The sequence below is a fragment of the Solanum dulcamara genome, chromosome 11, assembly GCF_947179165.1.
Source record: "Solanum dulcamara chromosome 11, daSolDulc1.2, whole genome shotgun sequence".
Classification (NCBI taxonomy): Eukaryota; Viridiplantae; Streptophyta; class Magnoliopsida; order Solanales; family Solanaceae; genus Solanum; species Solanum dulcamara.
In genome coordinates, this window is record NC_077247.1 from 55,331,598 (window position 1) to 55,350,735 (window position 19,138).

The following is a 19,138-nucleotide window of genomic DNA, read 5'->3' on the forward strand; positions in this document are numbered from 1 at the left end:
AAAGCTAATAGTTTGCTTTGCTGGAAAGATATTGCAGGCTTGATTGGGCAAACACATGATAAATTCTATGTTAACAGTTATACCGCCATTTGCATGTTGAAGAGCGACAAGGGGATCTCCAGAAATTGCCGTGGAATATGGTGTCTCCTTTCTACCTATTTTAGATTAAAAATAATAATTATTCAAAGCGTCTATTCTTAATCAGGATTGAAGCAAATTGATTTCTGAAGCACGTATTTTATATGATGGCGTAACATAATTTGTCGGAAGGAGCACAAATTTTGGTTTGAAATTGAAATGGTGTGTTTCCGTTGTTAAGAGTAATTATTTTAAAAAGATTAGAAGTAAGATATTTAGGTTTTTAGGAGGGTGAATTTTGTAATGTAACTTTTAATTACTTAAGAAGGATATTTTTATAATTTAACTTTTAAGCTTTGGAGTTTATGCTTTTAAAGTAATATAGATTAGTGTTAATTATATGCGAACTTATTTTAGTAAATTATACAAGATTGTGAAGTATAGTGAAATTAATTAGAGGGGAAAGGGGAGTGGCAATATTGAGTGTCAACAATAGTATCTTTGGTCAAGGTGTCTAGGCAGGGGCGGAACCAGAATATTTGATAAGGGGGTTCAAGAAAATTAAAAAATAAGGGACCGGATAAAAAAAGTAAAAAAAAATGTGTCATTGCCGAGAATCGAAACCACGACTGCGGGCTCAATCCCAGGCACCTTATCCACTAATCCATAATCTTCATTTATTAAGGGGATGCAAAAATAATATTTGTACATGAATAAAAAAATTCGCAGTATATATATAGTGCAATTTTCCGACGAAGAGGGTTCGATCGCCACCCCTCGCACCCCTGTAGTTCCGCCCCTGTGTCTAGGTTAGGCTTGAGTCTTGGATAAGATTAAAGGTCCTTGGTCAAGGTAGAGTCTCAAGTCAAGGTTGGAGTTGGATCCTAGATTGGTGTCCTGGTTCAAGAGTGAGTTGAGTCTTGTGCTAGGGTTAAGGTCAAGTGTTTGGGTTCAAAATTAGGTTTGGATTACAAGTCATGTCGGATCTCGTTTCGAATCTCAAATTAGGATGGAAACCTAATTTGGAGGTCAGAGATAAAAGTGTGGGTTTGAGCGGAAGGTGGGGTGAGGAGGGGTTATGAGTGCCATTTGAGTGGATTAGTTGGTGGTGAGGTTAAAGAGAATATTGAAAAATATTTTTTTTTTCTTTCGACAAAATAAACTATACATGTCTAAAAATCATTTAATTTATTTCAATTTGTGTGACATCGTTCAAATTTCAAGAGTCAATCAATTTAATTTTGGCTGTATATTCAATCAGGAAATCTTTAAGTTTTTTGAAATAAAATTTACCTATTTGAAAATTCATAAAAGTCAGTATAAGTTACAATAATTGATAACTATATATATATATATATATATATATATATATATAATTGTGGTCAAAGAAAAAAATGTTTGAACTTTAAAAAAGGGCAGTCCGGTGCACTAAAGCTCCCGCTGTGTGCACTAAAACATGTTTGAACTTTAAATATGAAAATTCAAAAAGTGTCATATAAATTAAGATAGAAGAAGTATTTAACTACAAATATTTCCTCAAAGTAATTAATTTTACATAGTATTTTATATATTATTATTATTTATAATGTAACAATTATACATATATTTTTTATTTATTCACTACGGAAACAATCTATTTAATTCAGGCCTATTCAGTATTCCTAGGAGAACCAAACGATTAATTTTTAATTAAACCCTCTCAAAACCGTGAATGGTAACTGCAGGAAAAAATGGCCACACAAGTCACCTGAATGGTGTTCTTGAAATCGTCCGATGATACCTTGCCGCAAAATTCGCCCAGAATTTGCAATAAAAAATAATTTGGTGCTTTCTTGAACTTGTTAGTGATGATTAACTTAAAGACAAATGGGTTTGCGTTGAATCGACGGAGGAAATTTAACGTCAAGCGGCATGAAGAAAACTGCTTCGTTCGCATTAGGTTTTGCTTCTTCTTTTTGTGAAGCAAGAAATATAGTACTAGTAAAATCTTTGACTATTGTTACCGTAATTGTATGCTCCAAACCTAAATACAATGTTCTTGAAGAAGAAAATCCCAATTTCCATTTGTTGCATTTCAATTTTATGTTCAAAAACCAAGATCCTGGAACACGTTACTCGTTTTTGGGATGACTGAATAAAGCCCCATGACCCACCTGATAATCCTTTTCTAGATATCTGAAACTCTTTAAGTACTTTGAACTCCAGTAGGGGTGGTTTTATTTTCAAATATTGCTATTGTGAGAGTTCATATTATTTGATTAGTGTGACTGCTATATTTATTATCTTATTTTTCATGATCTTGATATTCTTTTCCTTAATAACATTATTATTTATTGCCATCTGCTGCATAACACATGTGCTTGCTGATCCAACTTGCTACTTAACAAAGGAAAATTATGTTATCACATTGGAGAATAATACATTCCTTGGGCTCTCCTTGTGGAAGATGCTCAAGAACAACTTGGACAGGTCCAAATTTAAGTTTGCTATTTCATTTCTTTGATAATATATTTCAAAAGTTTGTATGATTGTCATTTTGATTTTGAGATCACTTTATTACATTAGAGAGCTGCACAATCCTTCAATCAGTCCTTCTGAAGATGCTCAATGATAAATTGGTACGTCCAAATCTAAGCTTGATGTGCTTTACCCTTGCTATCATTGTTTCTTCAAGTTCGTATGATTGTCATTATGATTTTTGATGGACATTCTTTAGACATCAAAATATTTCACTAAACATGTTTATCAAGCTTGTTAAAGTAGATTAATTAAGTGATTTATTCTACATTTTTTGCACCAACATTAGTTGGCAGTGATGTTGAGGCAGAGCAACAGTATAAGCATATATATATATATTTTCTTATACCTTTGTTTAGTTCTTGACTTGTTTCTTAATTCTGATTTCAATGATTTTATTGCTTATTGACCACAAAGACTAGTGCTAGACTTTACGCTCCCCATAGCCAACTTGTGGGATTTCACTGGGTATGTTATATTAATATTTTGGGAGTCGAATTGTGTTTCTTTTTTCAGGAGTAGAATTCTGTTTCCGTAATTTTGTGGAAGGTAATATAACTTCCATGTGAAATTTGTTGTCTGTGAACTATTATCCCCCAGATTATGAAAACTTTTGTTGCCAGGTAAAACCGAAAAAGAATAGTGACTAACAATACACTGAAGCATTGGTGGGAGAGTCACCATATTTACAGGAATTTTATACAGAGTATGATCAATCAACTTGGGTGTTGGATGCCACTTCTTTCGGCAAACAACAAAGTAAATATTGTTTTATTAATTCTAAAAAACAATATTTACAACTAACGTTAAAAATCCTTAGCTTAAACATATCATAGATGGTCCCATGATTATAGAAAGACATGATACAATTTCAGCTTACCGAATACGTGAACTTAGATAGGAGGTTGTAGAGGACACAAGTTAGGTTAGAAGGTTACCAAGTAGTTGAGCTTGATCTTGCTTATCCTTTCATACTAGTAGTCATAGCATTGCTCCTGCCATTTCTTGTCCCCAATTTCTGTTACTATCTACCGTTTTTGTACTTTGACCATCGAATTATTTTGTTGTAGTTAATATTCAGAATGCTTTATCATACTTTCTCTAGTATTTTTCCATTGTTTCTTCATTTCTGGTATTTTCTTTTTTTCGATTTGCTTTGAACTATTTTTTCTCGAGCTGAGGGTCTATTGGAAACATCCTTTGTACCCCTAAAGTAGGGGTAAGGTGTGTGTACACCCTACCCTTTATAGAACCCACTTTATTGGATTACATTGGATATTTTGTTGTTGAAATGTGTGATTCTATTTTCAAGGTACTCCTGAGGTCAAACATCTAGAGCACGACAAATAAACACTTATTGTTCTCACATCTTCATTAAGAAATCTAATCAATGGTTAAATGAAGAATCATTTCCGTATTAATGATGAACACATCTTAGAACTATTCCTAATAAATAGGGAACTAGCGATGACTTCAAAATTAATGCCTAGTAACTCTCTTAGGGGTGGGGGCAAGGAAGAAAAGGGAGTTACGACATGGTGTTCCTGCTATTTAAAGGCCCTTCTTCCCCTGATATGTTCAATATGGAGAAGACATGGATTTCAATAATTCGTTAATGAAACTCCCAAAATCCTCATCAGCACTACCTTCAGAATTGCAAAGACCGGTTCGTATGCATAGCTCCATATCAAGTAACAACAAAATTCATCAGGTAATCAATTCGATAAAGTTTAGTTTTCATGAGAAACTTTTTACATTTAGATACCGTTTGATATAAGCTGAGATTTTTCCCTTTGGTTTCCTTGTATATGTAGGATGAAGATGAAAGGGACCCAAGGTTTACGCAATTGCTAAAAGAAAACCTCTTCTGTTTCTGGAAGCGACAAAAGGAAGAAATTCTGCGTTCAGGTGTTTTTTGGCTCTTCACACATGTTTACCTACATAGACCATCGATATTTTCCATTCATGAGTAATCTAAGGATATTCTTGAGCTGTGGGCCATTTTAAGACTAGCCACAGTCCTCACATATATTGATTTTGTTAGAACTATCTCCAATCATTGCATAAAGATATGTCATATATGGGAATTTTGCAATAATACATATACTCAACATATTTGCTTAGCTCAAATCATATGCGGCCCCTTAAAGTTTTCCGTAGAATTCACTTAGACACGTCAACCCAATCTTATTTCTATTGAACATTTTTTAACTATTCAAAAATACTTTCTCTTAGACATTTTCTCTAACATGACATAGTGTGTGTTAATACACATATCATCATGCACGTGAAGGCCCAACACACACTACCAACCCACCGCTGTCACCGCCGTCGATGCCTCCACACTTCAATAACCATTTTCTTCATCTTTTTTAGATCCGGAAACTATCAGCCCTATTATTTCGTCTTTTTTCTTTAAATTCGATATCACCATCATTGTTACCTTGCTCGCCCGAAATAATGGAGAACACCACCACTCCACTTTCTCCCTCCCTTTCTTATATTAGAAAAATATTGATATATGCCAAAAAATAGTTAGATCTTTAAACCAAACAAACAAAAAAATCAAATTTTAAATAAAGCGTAATCAAATAAATTAAAAAAAAAGTGGTGGGGTTTGGAGGAGGAGAAAGGGGAAGGGAGGCTAAGGTAGATGGTGTTGGTTTTATAAACTAGATTTATTTTTGTGCTTATAATGTTTGTTTTAACCTTATATTTTTTTTAATTATTATTTTGGGCAAATGCTAGGCGTTCTCTTTTAATTATCACGCCACATCATCAGCGAGAGAATTTTTTTTATTTTGGACATCTGCTAGTGTCCTCTTTTAATTCGTCATCACGCCACATCATCAGCGAGAGTGTTGCACACAATTCATATTTTTAGATGGTTGTCAAAAATTGTCAAATAGATATCAATTCTAACTAGTAAAAGTGTTTAGTAGGTATAAGGTTGGGTTGAGGTGTCTAAATGAATTTCATGAACAGCTTTAAGGGGCCGTGGATGGCTTTAGTCTTTTTTCTTCCACCGGTCATGACACACTCATATGCACATGTCTTTAAGAGGGGTCGTTTGGTAGGATGTATTAAAGTGTAACATACATTGCACAATTTCTAAAAAAATATTTGTTTTTTAAATACCTCCACAAATATTGTAGAAAGGATGTAGAAAAGATTTTGAGGGGCATGTGTGTCCTTAACTATGCTAATTCATTTATTAAAAATCCTTGCATTGCTAATACTATGATTTGCCATGAATTAATTTTACATAGCATAATACCAAATAGAGTGTATAACTAATGTTTTCATTGGTTATACATAGTTGACAAGTATGCCAAATAAGGTATTAGTAATACACAAAGCTAATACATGCATATTTTTTATAATGCATCCTGCCAAACGACCCCTAAAACCAATACTAGAATCATAAAAATCAGTGAAACATAGTGCAAGTGAAAAATCTTTGTTACTTTTTTAGAAATAGTGGGGTTTGTGTACTTTGCTGCTGTTTTTTCCTGTTGATTTTACCTTCATGCAGCCACTTCATTTTATCTGTAGATCCAAAGAGAAAACATGAGCTTCCCATCTCAAGGATCAGACGGGCCATGAAGTCAAATGATCAAGTAAAGGTATGTTTGTGGCTTTGACTTATTCCATTGACATTAGCCACGGTCATATCTTTTAATTTATTTTATTTTCTCCATTTGCTATTAGTTGGAACTTGAAGCATTTGAGTTACTACTTGTCTTATTAGCTTTTCTTGATCTCTGTTGTCTCTAACTTGAGAGGGGGTCTTAAATTTTTTTACCTCTATTGGGAATGAGTAAATTCAGATGGTTAGCGCACATTCTACGGTTTTGCTTTCTAAAGCAATCGAGATGTTCATTCTTGAGCTTACCCTTCGTGCTTGGATGCAAGCTGATCAAGTCAAACATCGAACTCTGAACCGTCATGACTTTGCTAGGGCCATAAGGGATGAAGAGCTTTTCGATTTCCTCTCTGACATCGTGCCACTCCAGACCTACAAGGTTGGTTTATATATTAGTATATCATCCATTATGACTTCCCAAGATGAATTAATTGTTCTTAGTAAGTAATTTCATTTGTTATTTCGAAAACTTTGAGAACTTGAATACAAGAAAAATGACCTAAAAGTCTATGAGGTGAATTAAACTCATAAATTTGTACTTGGTACTTCCCTGCGAAATACTTACTCTATATGCTTATATGATATTATTACGTTTTAGAGAGTCAATATTTTTCTCTACTAGTCTTTCCAATATTTTTGAATCCTAAAATTTTATGGAGAAGTACTTTTATGCAGTCTCAGAATATGTACAGTTTATGTCAATGAAATTGAGGAGTCAATGTTCAACTTCGAACAGATAAATTACATATTTTTAACCTTGTATTTGAATCCCATAATGTGTAATTATCTTTCAGTTTAAAGTACTAAAATAGCACTACTTCCAGAACCAGTTTCAGGTGGAAGAGGCAAACGATTGCCAAGGAAATGAATTTTACGCAGCTTATCAAATGATTCAGCCTAATAACATTCCAGTGAGTTATACTGACTTTCGACACTACATATGTAGACTACCTTGTAAACCTCCATTCACAAGAACAGTAGTGTGTTGTTTATCTAGACTATTTGTTGGTGTTGTTTATCCTAAAAATACACATAAAATTGTTCTTGTACTTTATATGTTTTATATGATACTATCATTGCTGAGAGACAAACAGATTTTCTCAGTCTACCTTTTTGAATCCTAATATTTTCATTTGATTCTATTCTGTACTTTTTACGTAGTCTCAGTATATGTAAATTTATTTTGATAAAATTTAGAGTCCATATTCAAATTTCACTGATAGTTAATTATCTGATCCTCCTATTTAAATCGATCCCATCACAAATTATTGAGCATCTTTTTAATTTTCTTATAGTTTCAAGTACTAAAATAGCACTAGCTACAGTACCAGTTTCAGGTGGAAGAGGCAAATGATGTCCAAGGAAATAAATTTCACCTGGCTAATCAAATGGTTCAGCTTCAAAACAATCCAGTGAGTGATTGTGACTTTCAACACTACATGTGTAAAATACCTTGTAATTTATGTTTTATGGAGTAGTAATTTTTAAATAGTCTCAGAATATGTAAATTTTGTTTCAATTAAATCTAGAAGTCAATGTTCAACTTCACACATGTAATTACATATTTTGACTCTTGTATTTGAACCTGTCATGAATTTGGCACATTTCTTAATTATCTTTTAGTTTAAAGTACTAAAATAGCACTAGCTGCAGCAGCTGTACCAATTTCAGGCGGGAGGGGAGGCAAATGATGGCCAAGGCAATGAGTTTGTCCCAGCTTATCAAATTGTTCAGCCTAATGACATTCTGGTGAGTTATATTGACTTTCAGCACTACATGTGCACTTCCTCACAATTGACAGTAGCATGCTGTTTATCTAGGCTAGATTTTTGGTGTTGGTACTACTCAGAGAGTCAAACCATTCATTTCCGGTCTACCTATTTTGAATCCTAAAATATTGAAATCCAAGTTCTGTGTAGTAGTACCCTTTTCGTAGTCTCAAAATATGTAAATTTTCGTAGTCCTATTTAAATCGATCCTATCACAAATTATTGAGCATCTTTTTAATTTTCTTATAGTTTCAAGTACTAAAATAGCACTAGCTACAGTACCAGTTTCAGGTGGAAGAGGCAAATGATGTCCAAGGAAATAAATTTCACCTGGCTAATCAAATGGTTCAGCTTCAAAACAATCCAGTGAGTGATTGTGACTTTCAACACTACATGTGTAAAATACCTTGTAATTTATGTTTTATGGAGTAGTAATTTTTAAATAGTCTCAGAATATGTAAATTTTGTTTCAATTAAATCTAGAAGTCAATGTTCAACTTCACACATGTAATTACATATTTTGACTCTTGTATTTGAACCTGTCATGAATTTGGCACATTTCTTAATTATCTTTTAGTTTAAAGTACTAAAATAGCACTAGCTGCAGCAGCTGTACCAATTTCAGGCGGGAGGGGAGGCAAATGATGGCCAAGGCAATGAGTTTGTCCCAGCTTATCAAATTGTTCAGCCTAATGACATTCTGGTGAGTTATATTGACTTTCAGCACTACATGTGCACTTCCTCACAATTGACAGTAGCATGCTGTTTATCTAGGCTAGATTTTTGGTGTTGTTACTACTCAGAGAGTCAAACCATTCATTTCCGGTCTACCTATTTTGAATCCTAAAATATTGAAATCCAAGTTCTGTGTAGTAGTACCCTTTTCGTAGTCTCAAAATATGTAAATTTTCGTAGTCCTATTTAAATCGATCCCATCACAAATTATTGAGCATCTTTTTAATTTTCTTATAGTTTCAAGTACTAAAATAGCACTAGCTACAGTACCAGTTTCAGGTGGAAGAGGCAAATGATGTCCAAGGAAATAAATTTCACTTGGCTAATCAAATGGTTCAGCTTCAAAACAATCCAGTGAGTGATTGTGACTTTCAACACTACATGTGTAAAATACCTTGTAATTTATGTTTTATGGAGTAGTAATTTTTAAATAGTCTCAGAATATGTAAATTTTGTTTCAATTAAATTTAGAAGTCAATGTTCAACTTCACACATGTAATTACATATTTTGACTCTTGTATTTGAACCTGTCATGAATTTGGCACATTTCTTAATTATCTTTTAGTTTAAAGTACTAAAATAGCACTAGCTGCAGCAGCTGTACCAATTTCAGGCTGGAGGGGAGGCAAATGATGGCCAAGGCAATGAGTTTGTCCCAGCTTATCAAATTGTTCAGCCTAATGACATTCTGGTGAGTTATATTGACTTTCAGCACTACATGTGCACTTCCTCACAATTGACAGTAGCATGCTGTTTATCTAGGCTAGATTTTTGGTGTTGGTACTACTCAGAGAGTCAAACCATTCATTTCCGGTCTACCTATTTTGAATCCTAAAATATTGAAATCCAAGTTCTGTGTAGTAGTACCCTTTTCGTAGTCTCAAAATATGTAAATTTTGTTTCGATCTAAATGAAGGTCAATGTTCAACTTCACACAGATAATTATATATTATGATCCATGTATTTGAATCCTGCCATGAATTTTGGAACATTTGTTAGTTATCTTAAAGTTTATAGTACTAAAATAGCATTAGCTACAGTGCCAATTTCAGGGCCCAAAAAAAGGAAATGATGGCCAAGGAAATGAATTTCAGGCACGAGAACTCAAAATATTATCAGAAGCTCTTATCGAAGGATTTGACCTCCCAGCTTATCAAACGGTTCAATCTAATAACATTCACCTCCCAGCTTATCAAATGGTTCAACCTAATAACATTCCAGTAAGTGTTCCTTATCCAGGCTAATTTATTGGTGTTGTTTATCCTAAAAGAACTATGAAGTGATTTAAGCTTCATAAAATCGAACTTGTCCTTCCGCAAAATACTTCCTCTATATATTTTATATGACACGATTACTACTCAAACCGATCTTTTCCTGTCTACCTATTTTGAATCCTAAGCTATTGTAATTTAAATTTTATGTAGTAGTACCCTTTTTGTAGTCTCAAAATATGTAAATTTTATTTCAATCCAAATGAAGATTGAAGAGTCAATGTCTAAGAGTCAATGTCTAGCTTCCCACAGATAATTACATATTTTGATTCATGTATCTGAATTCTTCCATGAATTTTGGAACATTTGTTAGTTAGCTTAAAGTTTAAAGTACTATAATAGCACTAGCTATACCTGTTTTAGGTAGAAAAGGCAAATGATGTCCAAGGAAATAAATTTCACCTGGCTAATCGAATGGTTCAGCCTCATAACATTCCAGTGAGTGATTGTGACTTTCAACACTACATGTGTAAAATATCATGTAAACTTTATTCCAAATAAAAGTAGCATATTGTTTATCCTGGGTGATTGTAGTGTTGTTTATCCTTAAAAAACAATGAGGTGCAATATCTGATCTTATCAATTTAATATCTGATACGTGGGCCATTGGTTCACATGATATTAACATTTTCTTTAGGGGGAAGGCTCGCTAAGATAGCTAGCTACCTGGACCTTGGTCCACCGCCTAAGCGTTGCACTACAAGTCAGGCTTGGTGAACCCCCTCAACACACAGACACATATATATAAAAAAGAAATTTGAACTTCATAAAGTCATACTTGTACTTCCCGTCGACCTCTATATATTTTATATGATACTATTACTACGCAGAAAGTCAAAACGATATATTGTTGTCTACCTCGTTTGTATCCTGAAATATTGTACTCCCTCCGTTTCAATTTGCTTGTCTTAGTTTTCTTTTTTAGTTTGTCCCAAAAAGAATGTCTCTTTCCCTTTTTGACAGTTCTTTGATTCTAACTTTCCACATGACATATTTAAGACGACAATATTAAAAGATATTTTGGTACATTTACATATCTTTTGTTTAAAACCATAAGATTCAAATGTCTTCTTTACTTTCTTAAATTTGGTGGCAAGTTAAAATCAGGCAAACAAATTGAATCAGAGAGTAATTTAGGTATTAAGGAGTAGCACTTTTTAAATAGTCTCACAATATGTAAATTTTGTTTCAATAAAATTTAGGAGTCAATTTTCAACTACATACATATTTTGATCCTTGTATTTGAATCCTGTCATGAGTTTGGAACGTTTTTTAATTATCTTATAGTTTAAAGTACTAAAATAGCACTAGCTGAAGCAGCAGTACCAATTTCAGGTGGAAGGGGACGCAGATGATGGCAAAGACAATGAATTTCACCCAGCTTATCAAATGGTTCAGTCTGATAACATTCCAGTTGAGTTATAATGACTTTCAACACTACATCTGCAAACTACCTAATCTTCATCACAATTGATAGTAGCTTGCTTTTTATCTAGGCTAATTTGTTGGTGTTGTTTATCCTTAAAAAACTATTAGGTGATTTAAATGGTTCAGCCTGATAACATTACATATTTTGGTCCATGTATTTGAATCCTGCCTTGAATTTTGGAACGTTTATTAGTTATCTTAAAGTTTAAAGTACTAAAGTAGCATTAGCTACAGTGCCAATTTCAGGTGCAGAAGAAAGCAAATGATGGCCAAGGAAATGAATTTCAGGCACGAGAACTCAAAATATTATTGGAAGCTCTTACTAAAGGATTTGACTTACCAGCTTATCAAATGGTTCAACCTAATAACATTCCTAACCTCCCTGCTTATCAAATGGTTCAACCTAATAACATTCCAGTGAGTGTTCCTTATCCAGGCTAATTTGTTGGTGTTGTATATCCTAAAATAAAAACTATGAGGTGATTTAAACTTCATAAAGTCGTACGTATACCTCTTGCAAAATAGTTCATCGATATATTTTATATAACACGATTACTTTTCAGAGAGAGTCAATCCAATCTTTTCCTGTCAACCTATTTTGAATCTTGAAATATTGTTATCTAAATTTTATAGTGTAGTGCCTTTTTGTAGTCTCAAAATATTTAAATTTTATTTGGATCTAAATGAAGAGTCGGTGTGCAACTTCACAGAGATAATTACATATTTTTGATCCATGTCCATGAATTTTGGAACGTTTGTAGTTATCTTACACTTATTTTTTGTTTTTGAAACTAGTAATATGTTAGTTATGTTACACTTTAAAAGTACTAAATAACACTAGCTACAGTGCCAATATCAGGTGCAAGAGGCAAATGATGGACAAGGAAATGAACTTCACCCAGCTTATCAATTGGTTCAACCTAATAACATTCCAGTGAGTGCTGTTTATACAGGCTAATTTGTTGGCGTTGTTTATTCTTATAAAACTACTAGGTGATTTAAACTTCATTAAGTCGTACTTGTGCTTCTTGCAAAAATACCTCCTCTATATATTTTATATGACTTTATAACTATTTAGAGAGTCAAACCGATCTTTTCATGTTTACCTATTTTGAATCCTAAAATATTGTAATCTTAATTTTATGGAGTACTGCCTTTTTTGCTGTCTTAAAATGTATAAATTTTATTAAATAAGGAGTCAATTTTCAAGTTTACATGGATAATTATATATTTTGGTCCATGTATTTGAATCCTGCCTTGAATTGTGGAATGTTTATTAGTTATCTTAGGGGTCGTTTGGTTTGAATACAAGTTATGATGAGATTAGTTTTGATGGGATAAGTTATGTTGGGATTAGTTATGATGGGATAAGTTATGCTGAAATTATTTGGTTTGTTGTATTCAAAATAATATGTATTGCATAAATTTTAAGAATATGTTGTTTGTTTACAAAAATACCCTTCACTTTATTTAGTTTTTTATATTTTCTTTGCAAGCTTTAATTATTCACCATTCTTGAAATAAAACTTTCATCTTCTTTACCTTAAATATTTTTATCTATGCATTTCCATGATGTCTGTATGTATTTAAAAGTAAAACTTTCTTCTTCTTTAATTTCAAAAATAGAATTTTCATTTTTAATTTTTTAAAGTAAAAATGGATTTATGAGAAATCAAAATATAAATAAACATAAGAATGAGTCAAATAAATTTATAAATAAAAATTATATTATATAGAGTAATTTTTTAATAGAAAAAATATGAAAGATTATCATAAAAATAAGGAGTGAATGTTGTTATATATGGTATTAAAAATAATGTAAATATATATAAATGTGAAAAGTGAGGTATAAAAAACATTTAAAGAGATATATTTGTCATTTATCTATTTTATCCCGGGATAAGTTATCCCGAAATTAGTATACCACCCAAGAGGAAGGATAACTTATTATCCCGTACTTGCCAACCAAACATCAACTTGTATGCCACTATAATTTAATCCCGGAATTATTTGGTGTTATCCTTCACACCAAACAACCCCTTAAAGTTTAAAGTACTAAAGTAGCATTAGCTACAGTTCCAATTTCAGGTGCAGAAGAAAGCAAATGATGGCCAAGGAAATGAATTTCAGGCACGAGAACTCAAAATATTATTGGAAGCTCTTGTTAGAGGATTTGACTTCCCAACTTATCAAATGGTTCAACCTAATAACATTCCTGACCTCCCAGCTTATCAAATGGTTCAACCTAATAACATTCCAGTGAGTGTTCCTTATCCAGGCTAATTTGTTGGTGTTGTATATCCTAAAATAAAAACTGAGGTGATTTAAACTTCATAAAGTCGTACGTATACCTCTTGCAAAATAGTTCATCGATATATTTTATGTAACACGATTACTTTTCAGAGAGAGTCAATCCAATGTTTTCCTGTCAACCTATTTTGAATCTTGAAATATTGTTATCTAAATTTTATAGTGTAGTGCCTTTTTGTAGTCTCAAAATATTTAAATTTTATTTGGATCTAAATGAAGAGTCGGTGTGCAACTTCACAGAGATAATTACATATTTTTGATCCATGTCCATGAATTTTGGAACGTTTGTAGTTATCCTACACTTATTTTTTGTTTTTGAAACTAGTAATATGTTAGTTATGTTACACTTTAAAAGTACTAAATAACACTAGCTACAGTGCCAATATCAGGTGCAAGAGGCAAATGATGGACAAGGAAATGAACTTCACCCAGCTTATCAATTGGTTCAGCCTAATAACATTCCAGTGAGTGCTGTTTATACAGGCTAATTTGTTGGCGTTGCTTATCCTTAGAAAACTTTTAGGTGATTTAAACTTCAGAAAGTCGTACTTGTGCATCCTGCAAAAATACTTCCTCTATATATTTTATATGACTTTATAACTATTTAGAAAGTCAAACCGATCTTTTCCTGTTTTCCTAGTTTGAATCCTAAAATATTGTAATCTTAATTTTATGGAATACTGCCTTTTTTGTTGTCTTAAATGTTTAAATTTTATTTGGATCTAAATGAGGAGTCAATTTTCAACTTCACATGGATAATTATTTATTTTGTTCCATGTATTTGAATCCTGCCTTGAAATTTGGAACGTTTATTAGTTATCCTTCACCCAAACAACCCCTTAAAGTTTAAAGTACTAAAGTAGCATTAGCTACAGTTCCAATTTCAGGTGCAGAAGAAAGCAAATGATGGCCAAGGAAATGAATTTCAGGCACGAAAACTCAAAATATTATTGGAAGCTCTTATTAGAGGATTTGACTTCCCAGCTTATCAAATGGTTCAACCTAATAACATTCCTGACCACCCAGCTTATCAAATGGTTCAACCTAATATCATTCCAGTGAGTGTTCCTTATCCAGGCTAATTTGTTGGTGTTGTATATCCTTAAAAAAAAACTATGGGGTGATTTGAACTTCATAAAGTCGTACTTATACTTCTTGCAAAATACTTCCTCTATATATTTTATACAACACAATTACTATTCAGAGAGTCAAACCAATCTTTTCCTGTCAACCTATTTTGAATCCTTAAATATTGTAATCTATATTTTATGGCGTAGTTCCTTTTTGTAGTGTCAAAATATGTAAATATTATTTCGATGTAAATGAAGAGTCGGTGTTCAACTTCACAGAGATAATTACGTATTTTGATCCATGTATTTGAATCCTTCCATGAATTTTGGAACGTTTGTAGTTATCTTACACTTATTTTTTGTTTTTGAAACTAGTAATATGTTAGTTATGTTACATTTTAAAAGTACTAAATAACACTAACTACAGTGCCAATATCAGGTGCAAGAGGCAAATGATGGACAAGGAAATGAACTTCAACCAGCTTATCAATTGGTTCAGCCTAATAACATTCCAGTGAGTGCTGTTTATACAGGCTAATTTGTTGGCGTTGTTTATCCTTAGAAAACTTTTAGGTGATTTAAACTTCATAAAGTCGTACTTGTGCATCCTGCAAAAATACTTCCTCTATATATTTTATATGACTTTATAACTATTTAGAAAGTCAAACCGATCTTTTCCTGTTTTCCTATTTTGAATCCTAAAATAGTGTAATCTTAATTTTATGGAGTACTGCCTTTTTTGTTGTCTTAAAATGTTTAAATTTTATTTGGATATAAATGAGGAGTCAGTTTTCAACTTCACATGCATAATTATATATTTTGGTCCATGTATTTGAATCCTGCCTTGAATTTTGGAACGTTTATTAGTTATCCTAAAGTTTAAAGTACTAAAATAGCATTATCTACAGTGCCAATTTCAGGTGCAGAAGAAAGCAAATGATGGCCAAGGAAATGAATTTCCGGCACGAGAACTCAAAATATTATCGGAAGCTCTTACTAAAGGATTTGACTTCTCGACTTATCAATTGGTTCAACCTAATAACATTCCTGACCTCCCAGCTTATCAAATGGTTCAACCTAATATCATTCCAGTGAGTGTTCCTTATCCAGGCTAATTTGTTGGTGTTGTATATCCTAAAATAAAAAACTATGGGGTGATTTGAACTTCATAAAGTTGTACTTATACTTCTTGCAAAATACTTCCTCTATATATTTTATACAACACGATTACTATTCAGAGAGTCAAACCAATCTGTTCCTGTCAACCTATTTTGAATCCTTAAATATTGTAATCTATATTTTATGGCGTAGTTCCTTTTTGTAGTGTCAAAATATGTAAATATTATTTCGATCTAAATGAAGTGTCGGTGTTCATCTTCACAGAGATAATTACCTATTTTGATCCATGTATTTGAATCCTTCCATGAATTTTGGAACGTTTGTAGTTATCTTACACTTATTTTTTGTTTTTGAAACTAGTAATATGCTAGTTATGTTACACTTTAAAAGTACTAAATAACACTAGCTACAGTGCCAATATCAGGTGCAAGAGGCAAATGATGGACAAGGAAATGAACTTCACCCAGCTTATCAATTGGTTCAACCTAATAACATTCCAGTGAGTGCTGTTTATACAGGCTAATTTGTTGGCGTTGTTTATCCTTAGAAAACTCTTAGGTGATTTAAACTTCATAAAGTCGTACTTGTGCATCCAGCAAAAATACTTCCTCTATATATTTTATATGACTTTATAACTATTTAGAAAGTCAAACCGATCTTTTCCTGTTTTCCTATTTTGAATCCTAAAATAGTGTAATCTTAATTTTATGGAGTACTGCCTTTTTTGTTGTCTTAAAATGTTTATTTGGATCTAAATGAGGAGTCAATTTTCAACTTCACATGGATAATTATTTATTTTGGTCCTTGTATTTGAATCCTGCCTTGAATTTTGGAGCATCTCTTAATTATCTTAGGGGTCATTTTGTTGGAAACAAGTTATCCAACAATTAATTATTCTGGGATAAGGTGGGATAATCCCTTACACCAAACTACCCCTTATAGTTTAAAGTAGTAAAATAACACTAGCTACAGAACCAAGTTCAGGTAGAAGAAGACGCAAATGAAACTGCCTTGTAAAGCTTCATTCTAATCATCAGTAGTCTAGGCTAATTTGGTGGTTTTCCTTATCTTCATACGGAAAAAAATAAATTGAAGACTAATAAATTTTTGATGTTATTTATGTAGGCTTCTTTCATCAGTACCCAAGGAATTCCAGCGCCTGTCATGCCATCACCTCTGATTAATTTATCTCCTGAAGCTGAGTTTAACGTCGATGATTTTTTAATGGACTATGAGGAGGGGGACGTTAACTAATTTCTCTTTAGCCTTTTCAATAGGCCATCTTTAATTGGCCGAATAAATAAATAAATAAATAAAAGATTGTTGTGTGTTTTAAGACATACTGCTGAAAAAATGCAGTGTTTGTGTTAAGTGGTGTATGCACTGCTTTTGTTCAATGTTTAAATAAATAAACTCTTCAATGAAGTATTTTTGTTCTTCTTGTTGATGAAATATGCTTGCTATTAATCTAGATGATGCTTATATATCTATATTTCATAATTTGTTTAAAAATGTTATTCCGTCATTATTGATAAATGGATTTTCCAATTGTAAATGCATATGGCAGGACAGGTGTCAACAGGAGCTCTAATTTCTAAATGAACCAAATGATAGACGGTCATTACTAAAGCTAAGAGGTCGTTGGATTGGAGTAAATTAAGATGCCCAAAAGCTTACTACTAAATTCTATGCTTCTCAAATATTCTAAAATTCCTCCATAAAAGTTAAAATTCCCACTGATGGCGTTTAAAGTCCATATGCATCTTCTTTTTACGAGTTTTCTGTCATAGTGCGTAAGCACTGACGGTTTAATTTTGGTATAGCTAAAATTAGAGGCGTAATTTTATTTTTTCTTGAAAATATAACTTTGAATAATCTGTCTATTCACGAAGAAACGATGGTCTAAAAAAAAACAATCTTTCTAAGACCATATACATACTATCTTCTTTAAATCCAACTTATAAAATTAATAAAAATGACAAATCATGTTATCAAAGATATTAATTCAATACTATATTTTTTAAAGACATTAATTCAATATTAATAAATTGAGGATATATAAAAAAAAATAAAAAAATTCTTGATTTATTAAAATTGATAAGTAAAAAGAAAAATCAAATTAAAAAATATTTGATAATTAAATAAAACCAGATGGAGTATAAAAATAGAATCTTTAAAATGGGCAAATGGCTGCAATTCCAAAAAGGGAAAGTCCAAGAATGGTACAAACTCTATAGAGAGGTACTGACACATACATCTTTCCTGTTTTAGCTACTTGCTTTGGTTCCATTTATTTATAATTATAAATTATTACCTGACATTTGTTCCCTTTTGACTCTTCAACCAATAATATAGCATGCTTTTATAGGAACAATGGACGGAGGTTTTTGCCTGGTTAATTGTTTCTAAGTAGTCGTTCTAAAATACAAAAGTTAAAGTAGAATTCTTCATTGTATTTATGCATACAACTTTAAAAATGTTATAACATTTTAAAATTATGAATCTTAAAAGTACTTTGATATATGTCAAAAGTTTTTTTTTATTCTTAAATTTCGTTTATAGTCGAAAGAGGTTTTTTAAAATTATTTTTTAAATTTTAAAGTAAGGTGCTTGATCAATTTTTTGAAAGAAAATAAGTGTTTTTGGAAAGTTACAAAAGTTAATTTTTTTAGAAGTTAAAAGTAATAAAGTCTTTTTTAAAACACTTTTTTGAAAAATACTTTGAGAAAAATATACGTACAAACAATTTTAAAATCTTGATCAAACACTAATTATTTCTCAAAAGTACTTTTAAAATTTATTGATCAAACATTAACTATTTCTCGATAAAAATACTTATTTTTTTTTTTAAAAAAAATCTTTTCAAAATAAGTTGAGTTCTGAACGTAATATAATTATAAACAAGCACTATATCAAAAGTGATTTTAAACGGTAATTAATTAACGATAATAACTTAATTGTCGCTAAATATATTTTGAAGAGGAATTAACACTCTTTGTAAATATCCGTAAAACCTATAGCGATATTGAATTCAATAACAATTAACTAATGTCGATAAAAATTTTAACACTCTTTATTAAAATACATATTTATTGCCGCTAAAAGTTATTTTTTTCATAGTGAAATGGAATAACTTTTTTTCCGTGGTGGCGTATGCACTATACATATATGTATGAATCGGATATTGCAGAGATA

General features: G+C 31.8%; 1 protein-coding gene and 1 pseudogene across 27 annotated transcripts; both read left to right on the forward strand.

Annotated features, from left to right (window-relative positions):
- The first annotated feature begins 1,747 nt into the window (after positions 1-1,747).
- LOC129872842 (uncharacterized) lies at positions 1,748-17,368 on the forward strand. Of its 27 annotated transcripts, XM_055947758.1 has the most exons (25): positions 1,748-2,017; positions 2,468-2,547; positions 2,644-2,696; positions 4,098-4,306; positions 4,410-4,503; positions 6,151-6,221; positions 6,426-6,620; positions 7,066-7,152; positions 7,561-7,653; positions 7,889-7,990; positions 8,284-8,376; positions 8,612-8,713; positions 9,007-9,099; positions 9,335-9,436; positions 9,780-9,965; positions 11,352-11,429; positions 11,679-11,861; positions 12,292-12,378; positions 13,521-13,703; positions 14,132-14,218; positions 14,624-14,812; positions 15,252-15,338; positions 15,733-15,915; positions 16,356-16,442; positions 17,069-17,368. In XM_055947758.1, the coding sequence occupies exons 4-25, from the start codon at positions 4,190-4,192 to the stop codon at positions 17,195-17,197; spliced, it is 2,628 nt and encodes an 875-aa protein (XP_055803733.1). In that variant the 5' UTR covers positions 1,748-2,017; positions 2,468-2,547; positions 2,644-2,696; positions 4,098-4,189; the 3' UTR covers positions 17,198-17,368. The 27 variants fall into 27 exon arrangements, with proteins under 27 accessions (XP_055803733.1, XP_055803753.1, XP_055803750.1 ...); XM_055947778.1 differs by having other exon boundaries at positions 1,748-2,547; positions 16,368-16,442; XM_055947775.1 differs by having other exon boundaries at positions 1,748-2,547; positions 15,264-15,338.
- Positions 10,557-10,740, forward strand: LOC129875348 (U2 spliceosomal RNA; annotated as a pseudogene).
- Positions 17,369-19,138: the final 1,770 nt, after the last annotated feature.